General features: G+C 42.5%; 1 protein-coding gene across 1 annotated transcript; it reads right to left on the bottom strand.

The window, feature by feature from the left end:
• si:dkey-12e7.1 (uncharacterized protein LOC557553 homolog) lies at positions 1-10113 on the bottom strand. Its single transcript, XM_061919907.1, has 3 exons — positions 9837-10113; positions 3585-4195; positions 1-750 (listed from the first exon to the last, which is right to left on the bottom strand). Exons 2-3 carry the CDS (start codon positions 4113-4115, stop codon positions 163-165), a joined length of 1119 nt encoding a protein of 372 aa, XP_061775891.1. The 5' UTR covers positions 4116-4195; positions 9837-10113; the 3' UTR covers positions 1-162.
• Positions 10114-19829: the final 9716 nt, after the last annotated feature.

Here is a 19829-nt window from a genome sequence, read left to right as displayed (position 1 = left end):
TTAAAAACCAGTGACGTTTATTGAGTGTCTGATTTTTTTACACTTGTTTGGAGATTTTGCATCCGGTTTTCATTGGTCCCATAACAGCTTGCTAAACTAATAGTTCAATCAATAAGTTTTTTTAAACAGTTAAATGTAAATCTACTATCTTTAGTTGATGGGCTACCACAGCCAGCTGTCTAGATGCTGGACACAGTAACAGGACTGTTCCAGGATACCTGACAGTTCCCCGTAGATCTTCTCTCTCCATGTGGGTAGGAGTCGTTCATTGTTGAGGGCTTGGAGCCTTGGCGTACCCTCCTGGAGGACTTGATACATGCATGGCCATCGGCTTTGGATCCTCAGCCGGGTGCGCCTGTCCAGCGTGATCCCGCGGACGGTCTTTTTGGCTCTAAGCTCACGCAGAGCCGGCAGCTTTAGACAAGAGAAGACCAGTCCTCTGCTGGGTGACACGTCCAGGAACTCCAAAGAGAGCGACTCTAAGGTGTAGGAGATGCCAAGGTTCCTCAGCGGCACCAAGATGTGCAGGGTCAGAGACTTGAGGTTAGGAAGGGATGTTGTTAGGGTTTGCAGCGTGGACGGAGTCACGCCTTTGAAGACCCAGAAGTACTTGAGCTCCAGGACTTTGAGCTGCTGGAACTGAGTAAGCAGCGATACAGACAAGTCTGACCAATCGAAGTGAAGCCGCATCTTGCTGATACGAGGACAGTTCTGTGTGAGTTTGGTTAACAGCTCCTGGAAATTCGTCACCTGGCAAAACAAAAGAAATGGACTTCAATGAACCTACAAACTCATGTTTTGACAACAGCTTTATGGTGCCCTAAAACCAGTGTGAGGAAAATTAGTCGGTCGTTACTTTATTTAATTTTCATAGCAGCGCACTTCCCACTTTTGGCAAAAACTGTGTTCCCACTTTCGGAAACAACCGCGAGTGTGTTCTAATCATGGCAGACTTGGTAACAGACAACGAAGACTATTTATGGACAAATGAGGATTCACAACCCTGAATTGATTTGAAAAACTTATTTGGGTGTTACCATTTAGAGGTCAGCTGTACGGAATATGTACTGTACTGTGCAATCTACTAATAAAAATTTCCATCAATCACCCTTATCTTTTTGAAGCTGAACATACTGAGGATGAACTGCTGCTTATAGGAGTGAGCACGAACAGGTGAAATTTTGGAGCAGACAGGAGCCGAGAGACGGAGGTTGGGAAGACTTTGAAGCTGTAAATATGGCACTTGAAGCCAAGCACTCACATCTGCGGTCCTCTCCAAGGTTTCTCTTAGTCATTCACCTTGACATCCCACTCGGTTGACAGTTTTTCCTTGCCCTTATGTGGGCTCTGAACCAAGGATGTTGTTGTGGCTTGTGCAGCCCTTTCAGACACTTGTGATTTAGGGCTATATATATAAACATTGATTGATTGATTGGTGGTATGTGCCCAAGCACTATATATTTTGTTACTTGAGACTATCTGGCTAACGGTCAAATTAGTTTGTATTTTTAGCATTCGCACATAATTTTGACCGAATTTTCACATTCTAATTGTAGCTTTTGTTCTTATAGTGGGATTCCAAATTGCCAAAATATTTTTCCACCAAGGGGAACTTTTTAATTTAGCCTGGAAAATTAAAAACTCCACTGCGTTTCCACCAAAAAACTACCCTGGTAAATAAAGTTCCACCAGAAACTATTTGAGTCCCTAGTCATACTTGCCAACCCTCCAGATTTTCCCGGGAGACTCCCAAATTTCAGTGCCCCTCCCGAAAATCTCCCGGGGCATCTATTCTCCCGAATTTCCATCCGGACAACAATATTGGGGGCATGCCTTAAAGGCACCATTTTTAGCGTCCTCTACAACCTGTCGTCACGTCCGCTTTTCCTTCATATAAAGAGCGTGACGGCCAAATCACATAATGTATGAGGTTTTAAACACACAAGTGAATGCAAGCCATACTTGGTCGACAACCATACAGGTCACACTGAGGGTGGCTGAATAAACAACTTTAACACTGTTACAAATATGCACCACACTGTGAACCCACACCAAACAAGAATGACAAACACATTTCCGGAGAACATCCACACCGTAACACAACACAAACACAACAGAACAAATACCCAGAATCCTTTGCAGCACTAACTCTTTCGGGACGCTACCTCAACCCCCCGCCCCAATCTCCTGAATTTGGAGGTCTTAAGGTTGGCAAGTATGTCCCTAATTGGTACATGGGACTTGGGAAAATTCCTGCTAGAACTTTATGGTATGGGCTATGCTGTCGAATGCTGATTGGTTGAACACATGGCGGCGTTTTCTAAGCTTTGTATTCAAAACTTCAGTCACCATTAGGAATATGCGGGACAAGTTGTCTATTTCTAACTCCTTGCGTATTTCTATTACAAAATACAAGGCTGACTTTTTATGTAAAATGTGATACATTTTGCTTTTAAGTAATATCGTTTGTATCTTATTCCGTTAATCTATACATCCATTTTCTATACCGCTTATCCTCATTAAGTTCGCAGGTAAGTTGGAGTCCATCCCAGCTAACTTCGGACGAGAGGTGGTCCTTAGCCGATCATGGGACACATACACAGTGAGGCAAAATAGTATTTAGTCAGCCACCGATTGTGCAAGTTCTCCCACTTAAAATGATGACAGAGGTCTGTAATTTTCATCATAGGTACACTTCAACTGTGAGAGAAAGAATGTGAAAAAAAATCCAGGAATTCACATTGTAGGAATGTTAAAGAATTTATTTGTAAATTATGGTGGAAAATAAGTATTTGGTCAACCATTCAAAGCTCTCACTGATGGAAGGAAGTTTTGGCTCAAAATCTCACGATACATGGCCCCATTAATTATTTCCTTAACACGGATCAATCGTCCTGTCCCCTTAGCAGAAAAACAGCCCCAAAGCATGATGTTTCCACCCCCATGCTTCACAGTAGGTATGGTGTTCTTGGGATGCAACTCAGTATTCTTCTTCCTCCAAAAGTTCCATTTTGGTTTCATCTGACCACAAGACATTCTCCCAATCATCTGCTGTATCATCCATGTATCCATTTATGTATAAACTCAACTTGTCATGTTTGGAGGAAGAAACATTCTGAGTTGCATCCCAAGAACACCATACCTACTGCGAAGCATGGAGGGTGGAAACATCATGCTTTGGGGCTGTTTTTCTGCTAAGAGGACAGGACGATTGATCCGTGTTAAGGAAAGAATGAATGGGGCCATGTATCGTGAGATTTTGAGCCAAAACCTCCTTCCATCAGTGAGAGCTTTGAATGGTTGACCAAATACTTATTTTCCACCATAATTTACAAATAAATTCTTTAAAATTCCTACAATGTGAATTCCTGTTTTTTTTTTTTTCACAATCTGTCTCTCACAGTTGAAGTGTACCTATGATGAAAATTACAGACGTCTGTCATCATTTTAAGTGGGAGAACTTGCACAATCGGTGGCTGACTAAATACTTTTTTGTCCCACTGTAGACGAACAACCGTTCGCACTCACATTCACACCTATGGACTAACATGCATATTTTCAGAATGTTACCCTTCCATAATTACCTGGTCCATCTTAGTGATGCTGTCCTGGTGGGAGCTGGAGCTGGAATGCACCCTGAGATCCAGCGGTTCAAGAAGAGTAAATGTCCAGTTGAGGTCCAGATGACTGAGGTCTCTGCAGTGGACGTGGTCTAGCAGGTGGCTGAGGAGATCCCCCCACTTATTGCAGCAATCCCCCAAATCGAAGCTGGCTTTCAGCGTGAGCAGGCTGGCCCGCCGTGATATTAGATGGTGGGTGTAGAGGTGAACCCACGACTTCCACCTCTCAAACACGCGATTAGACACAAGCAGTCCCTCTTGACCCAGGTGAAAAACTCCACGACGGGAATAGTCCGCGACCCGCCAGAGCTTCCAAGAACGGATGAGGCAGCTCCAGCTGAGGCAAACCAGAGCACAGCTGCATTTATCCACCTCGTTCAAGAAGGACAATACGTGCAGCTGGCACTCCACGGGCAGCAAGTTGAAGGGGAAGTGGTCTTCCACGGATTTCCGACGTTTGCTGACAGGAACCAGGGCTCTTTTGCGCGGAGACATGTCGATATATGACGGTCAGTATCGCCACCTGGAGGTCTTGTGGTCTGGCTTTGCCATAAACCTCTCTCCTCACCTAAAAGCTGAACAAATACAATATTAGACCAGAAGCATCTGTGTGTGTATATATATATATATACATACATATATATATATATATCCATCCATTTTCTACCACTTATACCCTTTGGAGTCGCAGGGGGTGCAGGTGCCTATTTCAGCTACAATCGGGCGGAAGGCGGGGTACACCCTGGACAAGTTGCCACCTCATCGCAGGGCCAATATATATATATATATATATATATATATATATATATACACACATATATATATACACATATATACACACATATGTATGTATATATATATATATATATATATATACACACACATATATATATACACATATATACATAGATATATACACACATATGTATGTATATATATGTATGTATATATATACATAAATGTATGTATATATATATATATATATATATATATATATATATATATATATACAAACACACATTATCAAATATACTCGATATATCGCGGGTTTTCTCTGTGCGATATAGAAAATGACTATATTGTGATAGTTGAGTATACGTCCTCACGCAGTTGCTTTTAGCTGCGGGCATTACACTACATGCGTTTCTCACTCTTTCTTGTCTCTCCTTCTCATAGAGACATAAAACCAGCACATCTTCTTACATATGTCACATACTGTCGCGCGTGCAACGTAACATGCCCCTGTGGAGCAGAGACGAAGAGGCATGGGTAACGCTAGCTGTGATGCTTGCGGTGCGGTGCGAGTGGTAATATGAGAGACAGAAGGTGCGAATCTGGTAACAAATGATGGAATAATTAATTCCCAGGAAAAACATCAGGGGGTCCATCATCTGGCGGTGGTTTGGCTTCAAGCGGAATGTTGAACAGACAACCGTAATATGTCAAGTAGGCGGCAAAAACGTTGCTACAAAAACTAGCGTTTCTGCTAATTTGTAGCATAATTTGAAAAGTCACCCACTAGAGAATAAGGAGTGCTTGAATTTCAGCATGTCAACATCTTCGGCCGGTGCCACACCCACAAAATGCTGAAGCAACCATTTCCAGATTACCACCGTGTGAAAAAAAATAGTCAACAACAGAAGGAGATAATATCCGCAGTAACCTACCACATGCAGCTTTTTTTTATTTGAGCTATTGAAATATCTTGTGTGACATCATGCACAAAAGCGCACTGTATTTTTTTTTTAAACATTGTAGTGGCGTTCTGTACAAAAAGTGCACTTTAGTGTTGTTTTGATATGTCATCTCAGTGACATCATGCACAAAACTGCACTCATAGCTTGTTTAAAATGTCTCTGACAATTTTGCACTTTCTGTTTTTGAAATGACATGAATGTTTATGCCACTGCTTAATAACTGTTTAATAAATATAGTTTTGCTAAATTTACTTACCACCTCCAAAGACATGCACCTGGGGATAGGTTAATTGGCAACACTAAATTGGCCCTAGTGTGTGAATGTGAGTGTGAATGTTGTTTGTCTATCTGTGTTGGCCCTGCGATGAGGTAGCAACTTGTCCAGGGTGTACCCTGCCTTCCGCCCGATTGTAGCTGAGATAGGCGCCAGCGCCCCCCGCGACCCCGAAAGGGAATAAGCGGTAGAAAATGGATGGATGGATGGACTTAGTTGTGATTTCCCTTTCTGCATGAAAGTTTAAAATGAGCATATATTAATGCAGTATGAAGAAGAATGTTACTGGTGTGATTATATGCATCAAGTGTTCATTCAAGGCTAAGGCAAAATATCACGATAAATATCATGTATGGCGGCATGGCCTAAAAATATTGAGATATTACAAAAAGGCCATATCGCTCAGCCCTACCTCTGCTTAATAAACAGACTAAACGTGCTTCCATGGCTGCATGTTCTTGTAAACAAACGCGGTATTTCAATTTAACCAATAATTTGTTGTTCAATATTCCCCCTGACCCTAGCAGTTAGGAGTGCGCAGTGCAGTTTGTGTCAAGTGGTGGTGAAAAAAAACTTATTTTACAGACTAATTCTTTCAACTAATAGTTTCAGAGCTCATAGGAGCAGCTCCGCTCCCCTATGTGCATGACACTTCCGCGTCAATCACAGTCCAAATTTTTTATGGTTATGGTTTATATTTTTTTCAAACATTCCATACAGATGTGGGGCGGTGGAGAGAGGAGGTGGGGCAGCACGGTGATGAGAGGGGTTAGTGCGTCTGCCTCACAATACAAAGGTCCTGGGTTCAATCCTGCGCTCGGGGTCTTTTTGTGTGGAGTTTGCATGTTCTCCCCGTGACTGCGTGGGTTCCCTCCGGGTACTCCGGCTTCCTCCCACTTCCAAAGACATGCACCTGGGGATAGGTTGATTGGCAACACTGAATTGGCCCTAGTGTGTGAATGTTGTCGTCTCTCTGTGTTGTCCCTGTGATGAGGTGGCGATTTGTCCAGGGTGTACACTGCCTTCCGCCCGAATGCAGCTGAGATACGCTCCAGCACCCCCTGCGCGACCCCGAACGGGACAAGCGGTAGGAAATGGATGGATCGATATATATATATGTATAAATATACAGATGTGCGAAAATTTTACTTTATTCAGATGGATTTCTTATAGGAGCACATATATCAGATTGTAGGTGGTAGAGATGCGTGGTTTGCGGTCTCATCCGCTGAGTCTGCGGAAAAACCGCGGGTCAGGCGGTTGACATGACGAAAACATTTATTTTAATTAGATTCGGGCGGGTGGCAGTTGAACCATCCGGAAATATTTGATATGCATGGTTCTGTGATCAGTATCCTTTGGCATTCAAAGAGCCATTTGAGACCAGAAGACAATAAAAGACGCTATTATTCTCCTGAATGACTGCCGGTAGTCACCCAGATAATAAGTATTAGGGCGTGCTATGAAGCCATTGGCTTTGTCGCCTACCACAACATGTACGATCTGCTTGTCAGTCCAGCATCATGTTGTGTGTGGCTTCCGTGGCAACACGCACATGCCTGCAAGGCATACTGGGTGACGCAGAGTACACTAATGGTTGTGATATAAACAATTTTAACACTCTTAATAATATGCACCACGCAGTGAAGCCACACCAATTAAGAACGACAAACACATTTCGGGAGAACATCCTCACAGTAACACAACATAAACACGACACAACAAATACCCATAATCCTTTGTATTCAAGACACTTCCTGACTATTTTATACACCTAGCTAGCAGCAAACCCCCCCCCCCCACCCCACCCCCCGTGCGTCGGTAAGGTGGGCGGAGTTGGGGGCGCGGGGGTGTAAAATATATTCAGGTATTGTCACGGATACAAAGGATTATGGGTATTTGTTGTGTTGCGTTTATGTTGTGTTACTGTGAGGATGTTCTCCCGAAATGTGTTTGTCAATCTTGTCGGGTGTGGCTTCACAGCGCGGCGCGTATTAGTAAGTGTTAAAGTTGTTTGTATCACAACCATCAGTGTACTCTGTATCACCCAGCATGCCTTTCAATCTTGAACGTGTAATTGCGGAAGCTGCACACAACATGTTGCCGGACCAACAATCGGTTTGTACATGTTGTTGAAAGTGTCAAAGGCAATGGCTTCACAGCACGCTCATATTCTTGTAATCAGGATGAACGCTATTGGATAGTCGCGGGAACGTTAGTGGCTCCAATTGTCTTCATTACTCTGTGAAACAGGTTTAAATAGCTCTGACAAAGAGGCGGACAACCTCTGATATATTTTAGCGGGCGATTGGCGGGCGGGTACGGTCCTGATGAAATGTTGGTTCGGGTGGACAATGGGTGGATGACGACTTTGGTGATGCGGATGCGGATGATATAAGTGCCTATCCGCGCATCTCTAGTAGGTGGGGTTCTTTTTACCCTTCACATTCATATTTCGCTGTTTGTTGCATTTTTTTTGCTTTTCGCTTGATTGTAAAATACGTCAATCGAGAGGGGGCGTGACGTTTATATGTTAATATTCAGTGTGTTACCGTTCTTAGAAAAGTGTAAAATTCCATTACAATTTTTTTAAAGCGGTCTGTCATAACATTTTTAGCATTCAATCAGACGTTATTGTGAGACCTTTTATTAATGTTCCTAAAAATATATGTACCGGCCCCCAGATACATTTTTTTTCTCTAAATTTGGCCCCCCGAGTAAAAGTAATTGCCCAGGCCTGCACTAACCCCTGTCCCATCGTGCTGCCCGGCAATATTTACCTGCAAAAACAAACAAACAAAAACACGCTGAACAAAAAGAAAGGGGGAAAGAAATATAAATGACGGTCTGTGAAACATAATCTAAGCAATGTTTTGACCAAAGAACCACCATACACCGCAAAGAAGCGTTTTAAATGTAGAAAAAAAAATATGACCCGTGTCGAACAGTACTTGACTCGGCTTTAGAAATGTAAGATGCTTATTAAAACACTTCGTTAAGGTGGTGTCTCTCCGGCGGACAGACCGGGGAATGGGGTGGGTGGTTGTAAGGATCAGTGTAACTGGACCTGTCGCCATCATGTCTCCATCACAGCCTGGGGGGCAATAGACTACAGACTGCGGTGAAGTGGGAGGCTTCGTCGCGTGTAGAAGCCTAAAATTTTTGGTTGTGTTTTCTGGCGGCATAGCTTGGTTGGTAGAGTGGCCGTGCCAGCAACTTGAGGGTTGCAGGTTCGATTCCCGCTTCCGCCATCCTAGTCACTGCCGTTGTGTCCTTGGGCAAGACACTTTACCCACCTGCTCCCAGTGCCACCAACACTGGTTTAAATGTAACTTAGATATTGGGTTTCACTATGTAAAGCGCTTTGAGTCACTAGAGAAAAGCGCTATATAAATATATAATTCACTTCACTTAATTTTACGTTTTAATAACATGTATTTCAGTCACTTGACCAAGATTCGAATCATTTGCGTTGCCGTCAGGTATTTATTGTGGTGTGATGAAGTTAAACTTAGCTGAAGTGGAACCAAGACCACCAAGACCGGTTGGTAGAGCGGCCGTGTCAGCAACTTGAGGGTTGCAGGTTCGATCCCCGCTTCCGCCATCCTAGTCAATACCGTTGGGTCCTTGGGCAAGACACTTTACCCACCTGCTCCCATTAATTGTAACTTAGATATTGGGTTTCACTATGTAAAGCGCTTTGAGTCACTTGAGGAAAAAGCGCTATATAAATAAATATACTTCACTTTAATTTCTATCGCTTATTCCCTTTGGATTTGCGTGGGGCGCTGGTGCGTATCTCAGCTACAATCGGGCGGAAGGCGGCGTACACCTTGGACAAGGCGCCAACTCATCGCAGGGCCAACACAGATAGACAGACAACATTCACACACTAGGGTCAATTTAGTGTTGCCAATCAACCGGATGCATGTCTTTGTAAGTGGGAGGAAGCCAGAGTACCCGGAGAGAACCCACGCAGTCACGGGGAGAACATGCGAACTCCACACACAAAGATCCCGAGGCCGGGATTGAACCCCGAACTACTCAGAACCTTCAAATTGTGAGGCAGATGCACTCACCCCTCCCCCACCGTGCTGCCCTGGAACGAAGACATTCATTTTAAAAATAATATATATCAAAATGGCAATAGGTGTGTTTGTATTTCATACAAATTAATTAAAATTAATATATATTTTTAAATGTCAATGGTTATGTTTATATTTCATATTAACTGCGTGTGCTCACCTTTCAAAGGAACGGGCTGCGGTACTTTCAGAAGCTAACATGCTAAGTCGCTAACGTCCGGACGAAACAAAAAGTGTTTAAGCTAAAAAAAAAAAAAAAATTTGACAAATTATATTACAACCTTAGCGGAGGCAATACGTAGCTACGTGTGACACGTCACAATTGAAAATATATTCAATTATAGATATATTTGTATTTATCGCGGGTAGCTTCCAAACAGCTGACTTCTGTTGTTGTTTTGGCTATGCCGCGGCGGAAGTGATGTCATCAACAGTCGCCAACTTGCACCTTGCCAACTTTAGGCCTAGAGGGCGCTCGCCGTTAATAAACCCTCCATCCATCCATCCATCCATCCATTTTCCTACCATTGATGGAGGATTACATTTTTTTAAGTATTCTCAAGTAAGTATACATACAAACAGGCGGTATAGCTCGGTAGGGAGAGTGGTCGTGCCAGCAACTTGAGGGTTCCAGGTTCGATCCCCGCTTCCGCCATCACTGCCGTTGTGTCCTTGGGCAAGACACTTCACTCACCTGCTCCAAAACACTTTACTCACCTGCTCCCAGTGCCACCCACACTGGTTTAAATGTATCTTAGATATTGGGTTTCATTATGTAAAAGCGCTTTGAGTCACTAGAGAAAAGCGCTATATAAACATAATTCACTTCACATACATACAGACTACAGGCCAAACCTTTGGACACACCTTCTCATTCAATGCGTTTTCTTTATTTTCATGACTATTTACATTGTAGATTGTCCCTGAAGGCATCTCAACTATGAATGAACAAATGTAAAGTTATGTACTTAACAAAAAAAATAAAAGGTGAAATAACTGAAAACACATTTTATGTTCGAGTTTCTTCAAAATAGCCCCTTTGCTCTGATTGCTTTTTTGCACGCTCTTGGCATTCTCTCAAGGAGTAGTCACCTGCAACGGTTTTCACTTCACAAACACGGAAAAAACATTTTGATCACTGAAAAAAAAACTGCCGAAATACTCATATCCACTTATATCCCAGATCAGTGACGTGCGGTGAGGTTCATGGCGGGTGAGGCACTGACTTCATCACAGTCAGATTTATAAACATATGAACCCCATAGAGCAGGGGTCACCAACCTTTTTGAAACCAAGAGCTACTTCTTCGGTACTGATTAATGCGAAGGGCTACCAGTTTGATACACACTTAAATAAACTGCCAGAAATAGCCAATTTGCTCAATTTACCTTTAATATATATATATATATATATATATATATATATATATATATATATATATATATATATATATATATATATAAAATTGGTATTTAAGTCTGTCATTCCGTCATTTTTTTTCCTTTTACGGAAGATTTTTTGTAGAGAATAAATGATGAAAAAAACAATCAATTGAACGGTTTAAAAGAGGAGAAAACAGGAAAAAATGAAAATTTAATTTTCTAATATGGTTTATCTTCAATTTCGACTCTTTAAAATTCAACCGAAAAAAAAGAGGAAAAACTAGCTAATTCGAATCTTTTTGAAAAAATTAAAAAAATAATTTATGGAACATCGTTAGTAATTTTCCCTGATGAAGATTAATTTTATAATTTTGATGACATATTTTAAGTAGGTTAAAATCCAATCTGTATTTTGTTAGAATATATAACAAATTGGACCAAGTTATATTTCTAACAAAGACAAATCATTATTTCTTGTAGATTTTCCAGAATTTTTTTTTTTAAAGAAATTCAAAAGACTTTGAAATAAGATTTACATTTGATTCTAAAGATTTTCTAGATCTGCCAGAAAAATTTTTTTTATTCTAATCATAATAAGTTTGAAGAAATATTTTACAAATATTCTTTGCCAAAAAAATAGAAACTAAAATGAAGAATGAAATTAAAACCTATTTAATATTCTTTACAATAAAAAAATAAATTTACTTGAACATTGATTTAAATTGTCAGGAAAAAAGAGGAAGGAATTTAAAAGGTAAAAAGGTATATGTGTTTAAAAATCATAAAATCATTTTTAAGGTTGTATTTTTTCCTTAAAATTGTCTTTCTGAAAGTTATAAGAAGCAAAGTAAAATAAATAAATGAATTTATTTAAACAAGTGAAGACCAAGTCTTTAAAATATTTTCTTGTATTTTCAAATTCTATTTGAGTTTTGTCTCTCTTAGAATTAAAAATGTTGAGCAAAGCGAGACTAGCTTGCTAGTAAATAAATAAAATTAAAAAAATAGAGGCAGCTCACTGGTAAGTGCTGCTATTTGAGCTATTTTTACAACAGGCCAGCGGGCGACTCATCTGGTCCTTACGGGCCACCTGGTGCCCGCGGGCACCGCGTTGGTGACCCCTGCTATAGAGTATCTTATTCACCATTTGATTGGCAGCAGTTAACAGGTTATGTTTAAAAGCTCTCAGCATCAAGGGTTGGATTTGGGGGTTAAATCACCAAAAATGATTCCCGGCCGCTACTGCTCACTGCTCCCCTCACTTCTTAAGGGGTGAACAAGGGGATGGGTCAAATGCAGAGGACACATTTCACCACACCTAGTGTGTGTGTGACAATCATTGGTACTTTAACTTAATGTAGCAGGTACTTTAGCTAGTATAGTAGAAGTTCTCAATATTTGGGCTAATCAGAAGTCTAGATTACACCTCGGAGAGAGTAGGACAGACACAATTAAATAATTTAAATGACTCTGGTGTTATTTAAACATGTACAGTGCAACAACTAGTGGACAGACATTAATAGGAAATGGCCATTCAAAACAAAAGAAAAAAACAGAAAGGAATCTCAACAAATAATAATAATAATAATAGATTTTATTTGTAAAAAGCACTTTACGTTGAGCAAACCACCTCAAAGTGCCACAGTGTAAAAAAATAGTAATAATAAAAATAAATAAAATATAAAACTAGAAACAGCCCAATAGCTACAACCAGCATGCATGTCTATAGAAAGGCTTTTTTTTTTTTTACAAAAGATGGGTTTTTAAGCCTTTTTAAAAAGCATCCACAGTCTGAGGTGCCCTCAGGTGGTCAGGGAGAGCGTTCCACAGATTGGGAGCAGCGGACCAGAAAGCCCGGTCTCCCATTGTTCGAAGCTTCGTCCGTGTAGGTCGGAGGAGGTTAGCCTGTATGGTTTCGTGTGGAGGATTTGGGGGTGAGCAGTTCCTTGAGGTAGACGGGGGCATTTCCATGGAGGCACTGGTGAGTTTGTAGGGAGATTTTGAATTCAATCCTGAACGGAACAGGAAGCCAGTGAAGGGATTTGAGAGTTGGTGTTTCCGCGCAGCACTATTTTGTATGTACTGCAGCTTCTGGATGTTCTTGCCGGGGATCCTGACAAGAAGTGCGTTGCAGTAGTGGAGCCCGGACGAGACAAAGGCGTGGACGAGCCTCTCGGCATCAGAGAGAGTGAGTGAAAACTGAGTTTTGCAATGTTCCTGAGGTGGTAGAAGCAGGTCTTGCACAGTTGTTTGATTTGAGCTTCAAAGGTCAGGTGAGGGTCCATTTTAACACCCAGATTAATGGTTTAGGATGAGAGGTGAATGTCGTTGTTTTAGTTCGGCTAATTCATAAAAAGTAATATCCAAAGTTCTTCAAGTTTATAGGAAACATATGAGACTGATCGCAGTCCATATGTGCATTCGCAGTTCATACAGCCATACGGGTTGGCGTTGTGGATACGGCAGTTTGTAGTGAAAGTTCAGTTTATGGGCAGGTTGTACTGTAGCATAAAACATGCAGATGGCCTTAAAACGCCACAATACTCAGTCACCATATTTAAGTACCCAAAATAAAGACCCGACATAAATATAAATTCAATCGGATCCTAAACATTGGAGGAAACGGGATTAAAACCCGCTAGAAAATACATGGGTACGGCTAGTAGCTACTATTAGCAAACAAATTCACTTACCAACATCGACACACTCTTTCGTCGCAACTCGGTACTGATGGTCGGCACCAATAAGTTCACAATTAGTTGTAAAATGTTGGACGGTTGTTTTTACCATATGCAGGCAAACGACAACTTTAAAACATACCGGCTTCAGATGTCCCAAGCCTAGCCGAGTAGTGCAAGAATGATCTGTGGGATCACTAGCGCCCTCTACCACCAAGAGGCCGGAGAACAGGTGCCTCACATAGTCCGTCTTCGGAGCCGTTTTATGATTGCCCAGCTCAAGAAATACGTTACACACATACAGTTGTTGAAAAATTACACTGTACATTATATACCTCAGCTAACTAAACTATGGAAATGTATAATATAATTCATATAGCAATACGGTCTCACTGCACAGCCGCCAGCAGTTAGCCGAGTCATCGCGCAATCCATGGCTGTGACTCACCGCAAGTCTCTGCTCAGTATTTGAACGGCAAATGTGAAAATTCAGTGGTATTGAATAAAAATAATCTAAAACTGGTGAAGTTAAATGGAAAATAACTTTATGGTACAATCACTGGATACATCCGTCCATCCATCCATCCATCCATCCATCATCTTCCGCTTATCCGAGGTCGGGTCGCGGGGGCAGCAGCCTGAGCAGGGTATCCCAGACATTCCTCTCCCCAGCCACTTCCTCTAGCTCTTCCCGGGGGATCACGAGGTGTTCCCAGGCCAGCCGGGAGACATAGTCTTCCCAACGTGTCCTGGGTCTTCCCCGTGGCCTCCTACCGGTTGGACGTGCCCTAAACACCTCCCTAGGGAGGCGTACGGGTGGCATCCTGACCAGATGCCCGAGCCACCTCATCTAGCTCCTCTCGATGTGGTGGAGCAGTGGCTTTACTTTGAGTTCCTCCCGGATGGCAGAGCTTCTCACCCTATCTCTAAGGGAGAGCCCCGCCACACGGCGGAGGAAACTCATTTCGGCCGCTTGTACCCGTGATCTTATCCTTTCGGTCATGGCCCAAAGCTCATGACCATAGGTGAGGAGGGGAACATAGATCGACCGGTAAATTGAGAGCTTTGCCTTCCGGCTCAGCTCCTTCTTCACCACAACGGATCGATACAACGTCCGCATTACTGAAGACGCCGCACCGATCCACCTGTCGATCTCACGATCCACTCTTCCCCCACCCGTGAACAAGACTCCTAGGTACTTGAACTCTTCCACTTGGGGCAGGGTCTCCTCCCCAACCCGGAGATGGCACTCCACCCTTTTCCGGGCGAGAACCATGGACTCGGACTTGGAGGTGCTGATTCTCATCCCGGTCGCTTCACACTCGGCTGCGAACCGATCCAGTGAGAGCTGAAGATCCCAGCCAGATGAAGCCATCAGGACCACATCATCCGCAAAAAGCAGAGACCTAATCCCGCGTACACCAAACCGGAACCCCTCAACGCCTTGACTGCGCCTAGAAATTCTGTCCATAAAAGGTATGAATAGAATCGGTTGAGGGTTGGACTACGCCAAGGCTGTCCTTTGTCACCGATTCTGTTCACTGGATACATATAACAATGTAATTATTTTTTTTCTTTCCATGATGGCAGGTGAGGCCCCGCTTCACCTGCCTACCCTGACTGCACGTCACTGTCCCAACGATCTACAAAATGTGCAGTGTGCACATTTAAAGAGGACAGTTGCAGCTTTTAGGGAGAGAAAATGCAGCTGGAGAAGGTGTGCCCAAGCAAGTGTAACGTCCGGCTCGCAGTTCACCGCGGATTTCAAGCGACACAGGTGAAGAGTCTCTATATCAGACCTGAGCACATGCGGCCCGTTGAGCTTTTCAATCTGGCCCGCCGGACATTCCCAAATATTTTTTTTTTTAGATGTTTAAGATGGAAAGTGTAAGTCTTCAACAGCTATACAAAATGGTTCAATGGTTGGAATCTGCGCTTATGGATGATATACTAGTTTCTAGGGGTGTTGGAAAAAATCGATTCGAATACGAATCGAATCAAATACATTGTGCGATTCAGAATCGATTCTTATTTTAAAAAAAATGTTTGTCTTTTTTTTAAATCAATTCAACAAAACAATACACCGCAATACCATGACAATGCAATCCAATTCCAAAACCAAACCTGACCCAGCAACACTCAGAACTGCAATAAACAGTGCAATTGAGGAGTAGTGAAACAAAAATGAATATTATCAACAACAGTATCAATATTAGTTATAATTTCAGCATAGCAGTGATTAAAAATCCCTCATTGACATTATCATTAGACATTTATAAAAATTAAAAAAAAGAACAATAGTGTCACAGTGGCTTACACTTGCATCGCATCTCATAAGCTTGACAACACACTGTGTCCAATGTTTTCACGAAGATAAAATAAGTCATATTTTCGGTTCGTTTAATAGTTAAAACAAATTTACATTATTGCAATCAGTTGATAAAACATTGTCCTTTACAATTATAAAAGTTTAAAAAAAAAATCTACTGCTCTGCTAGCATGTCAGCAGACTGGGGTTGATCCTGCTGAAATCCTATTTATTGAATCTTCCCCATGTCTAGCATTAAAAGATTACAGTTGGTACAAAATGCGGCTGCTAGACTTTTGACAAGAACAAGAAAGTTTGATCACATTACGCCTGTAATGGCTCACCTGCACTGGCTCCCTGTGCACTTAAGATGTGACTTTAAGGTCTTACTACTTACGTATAAAATACTACACGGTCTAGCTCCAGCCTATCTTGCCGATTGTATTGTACCATATGTCCCGGCAAGAAATCTGCGTTCAAAAGACTCCGGCTTATTAGTGATTCCTAGAGCCCAAAAAAAGTCTGCGGGCTATAGAGCGTTTTCCGTTCGGGCTCCAGTACTCTGGAATGCCCTCCCGGTAACAGTTTGAGATGCTACCTCAGTAGAAGCATTTAAGTCTCACCTTAAAACTCATCTGTATACTCTGGCCTTTAAATAGACCTCCTTTTTAGACCAGTTGATCTGCCGCTTCTTTTCTTCCTCCTATGTCCCCCCCTCCCTTGTGGAGGGGGTCCGGTCCGATGACCATGGATGAAGTACTGGCTGTCCAGAGTCGAGAGCCAGGATGGACCGCTCGTCGGCACCCAGGATGGACCGCTGGCCTGTATCGGTTGGGGACATCTCTACGCTGCTGATCCGCCTCCGCTTGAGATGGTCTCCTGTGGACGGGACTCTCGCTGCTGTCTTGGATCCGCTTGAACTGAACTTTCGCGGCTGTGTTGGAGCCACTATGGATTGAACTTTCACAGTATCATGTTAGACCCGCTCGACATCCATTGCTTTCGGTCCCCTAGAGGGGGGGGGGGGTTGCCCACATCTGAGGTCCTCTCCAAGGTTTCTCATAGTCAGCATTGTCACTGGCATCCCACTGGATGTGAATTCTCCCTGCCCACTGGGTGTGAGTTTTCCTTGCTCTTTTGTGGGTTCTTCCGAGGATGTTGTAGTCGTAATGATTTGTGCAGTCCTTTGAGACATTTGTGATTTGGGGCTATATAAATAAACATTGATTGATTGATTGAATGAATACCGAATCGTTTTGAATCGGAAAAATATCGTTTTTGAATCGAGAATCAAATCGAATCAAAAAAATCGATATATTATCGAATCGTGACCCCAAGAATCGATATTGAATCGAATCGTGGGACACCCAAAGATTCACAGCCCTTCTAGTTACTATGGTAATCTAATTAGTTACTTTGGTAACTTAATTAGTTACTATGGTAATCTAATTAGTTACTATGATCATCTACGTCACAGCAGCTCCGACGAGGCACCATGCATTGTGGGCTGGAAGCGTTTCCACAAATGCGGAAGGAGATTTTCACAACAAAGTTCTAAAGCTTTGTTTGATTGATTGATTGATTGATTGATACTTTTATTAGTAGATTGCACAGTACAGTACATATTCCGTACAATTGATCACTAAATGGTAACACCCCAATAAGTTTTTCAACTTGTTTAAGTCGGGTCCACGTTAATCAATTCATGGTACAAATATATACTATCAACATAATACAGTCATCACACAGGTTAAACATCATAGTATATACATTGAATTATTTACATTATTTACTATACAGGGGGTGGGATGAGGAACTTTGGTTGATATCAGTACTTTGGTCATCAACAATTGCATCAACAGAGAAATGTGGACATTGAAACGGTGTAAGTCTTATTTAGTAGGATATGTACAGCCAGCAGAGAACATAGTGAGTTCAGATAGCATAAGAACAAGTATATACATTAGAAATACATTTTATTATTTACATTAGGTTGTTTATAGTCCGGGGAGATAGGATGTGAATGGAGGAGGGTATTAGTAAAGTGTTGAAGTTGCTTGGAGGTGTTGTTTTAAAGCGGTTTTGAAGGAATATAGAGATGCACTTACTTTTACACCTGTTGGGAGTGCATTCCACATTGATGTGGCATAGAAAGAGAATGAGTTGGATCGGAATCTGGGTTTAACGTGGTTTGTGGAGCTCCCCCTGGTGTTGTGATTATGGCGGAAGTAGTTTGACATGTACTTCGGTATCAGGGAGGTGTAGCGGATTTTATAAACTAGGCTCAGTGCAAGTTGTTTTACTCTGTCCTCCACCCTGAGCCAGCCCACTTTGGGGAAGTGGGTTGGAGTGAGGTGTGATCTGGGGTGGAGGTCTAAAAGTAGCCGGACTAGCTTATTCTGGGATGTTTGGAGTCTAGATTTGAGGGTTTTGGAGGTGCTGGGGTACCAGGAGGTGCAAGCGTAATCGAAAAAAGGTTGAATGAGAGTTCCTGCTAGAATCCTCATGGTGCTTTTGTTGACCAGAGAGGAGATTCTGTAGAGGAATCTCGTTCTTTGGTTAACCTTTTTGATCACCTTGGTTGCCATTTTACCACAGGAAAGATTAGCCCTAGAATGGAACCTAGGTAGGCGATCTCATCTTTCAATCAATCAATCAATCAATGTTTATTTATATAGCCCCAAATCACAAATGTCTCAAAGGACTGCACAAATCATTACGACTACAACATCCTCGGAAGAACCCACAAAAGGGCAAGGAAAACTCACACCCAGTGGGCAGGGAGAATTCACATCCAGTGGGACGCCAGTGACAATGCTGACTATGAGAAACCTTGGAGAGGACCTCAGATGTGGGCAACCCCCCCCCCTCTAGGGGACCGAAAGCAATGGATGTCGAGCGGGTCTAACATGATACTGTGAAAGTTCAATCCATAGTGGCTCCAACACAGCCGCGAGAGTTCAGTTCAAGCGGATCCAAGACAGCAGCGAGAGTCCCGTCCACAGGAAACCATCTCAAGCGGAGGCGGATCAGCAGCGTAGAGATGTCCCCAACCGATACAGGCGAGCGGTCCATCCTGGGTCTCGACTCTGGACAGCCAGTACTTTAACCATGGTCATCGGACCGGACCCCCTCCACAAGGGAGGGGGGGACATAGGAGAAAGAAAAGAAGCGGCAGATCAACTGGTCTAAAAAGGAGGTCTATTTAAAGGCTAGAGTATACAGATGAGTTTTAAGGTGATAACAATGTCACCCCACTTTTATAGTGAAGTCACTGACCTTCTTAAGTTTGATATGGGACCCAAATAGGATGGATTCCGTTTTACCAAAGTGTATGGATAGCTTGTTGTCGGCGAGCCAGGTGCAAATATTAAGGAGTTCAGCACTGAGGGTTTGTTCCACCTGTGACTTGTCCTTGCCAGATACCAGCAGGGCCGAGTCATCCGCAAACAGGAACAATTCACAGTGGCATGCTGATGACATGTCATTTACGTATATTAAGAACAGTAAAGGCCCTAATATACTGCCTTGGGGGACTCCACAGCTTCCTGAGAGGGGAGGGGACACGGTGCCGTTCACCTCTACCACCTGTTTCCTACCCTCCAAGTGAGATTGCATCCAGCTCGATGAGGTTTCATCGAATCCGATTGCTCGGAGCTTATCCAACAGTATAGCGATTGTGATTTATAGAATAGAATAGAAAGTATTTTATTGATCCCTGGGGACAATTCAGCAAATATCAGGTATATCAGATTGTAGGTGGGTTTATTTTGTACCCTTCGCGG

Source organism: Nerophis ophidion, linkage group LG14 (genome assembly GCF_033978795.1).
Source record: "Nerophis ophidion isolate RoL-2023_Sa linkage group LG14, RoL_Noph_v1.0, whole genome shotgun sequence".
Classification (NCBI taxonomy): Eukaryota; Metazoa; Chordata; class Actinopteri; order Syngnathiformes; family Syngnathidae; genus Nerophis; species Nerophis ophidion.
This window is presented reverse-complemented; position numbering and strand designations above follow the sequence as displayed.

What these genes read in the sequence shown, in the direction of transcription:
- si:dkey-12e7.1 (XM_061919907.1), bottom strand. Translation starts at nt 4,115, where the DNA reads ATGTCTCCGCGCAAAAGAGCCCTGGTTCCTGTCAGCAAACGTCGGAAA. An exon ending in GCATCACTAAGATGGACCAG is followed by an intron (nt 751 to 3,584) that starts GTAATTATGGAA and finishes TTGTTTTGCCAG; the next exon opens with GTGACGAATTTCCAGGAGCT.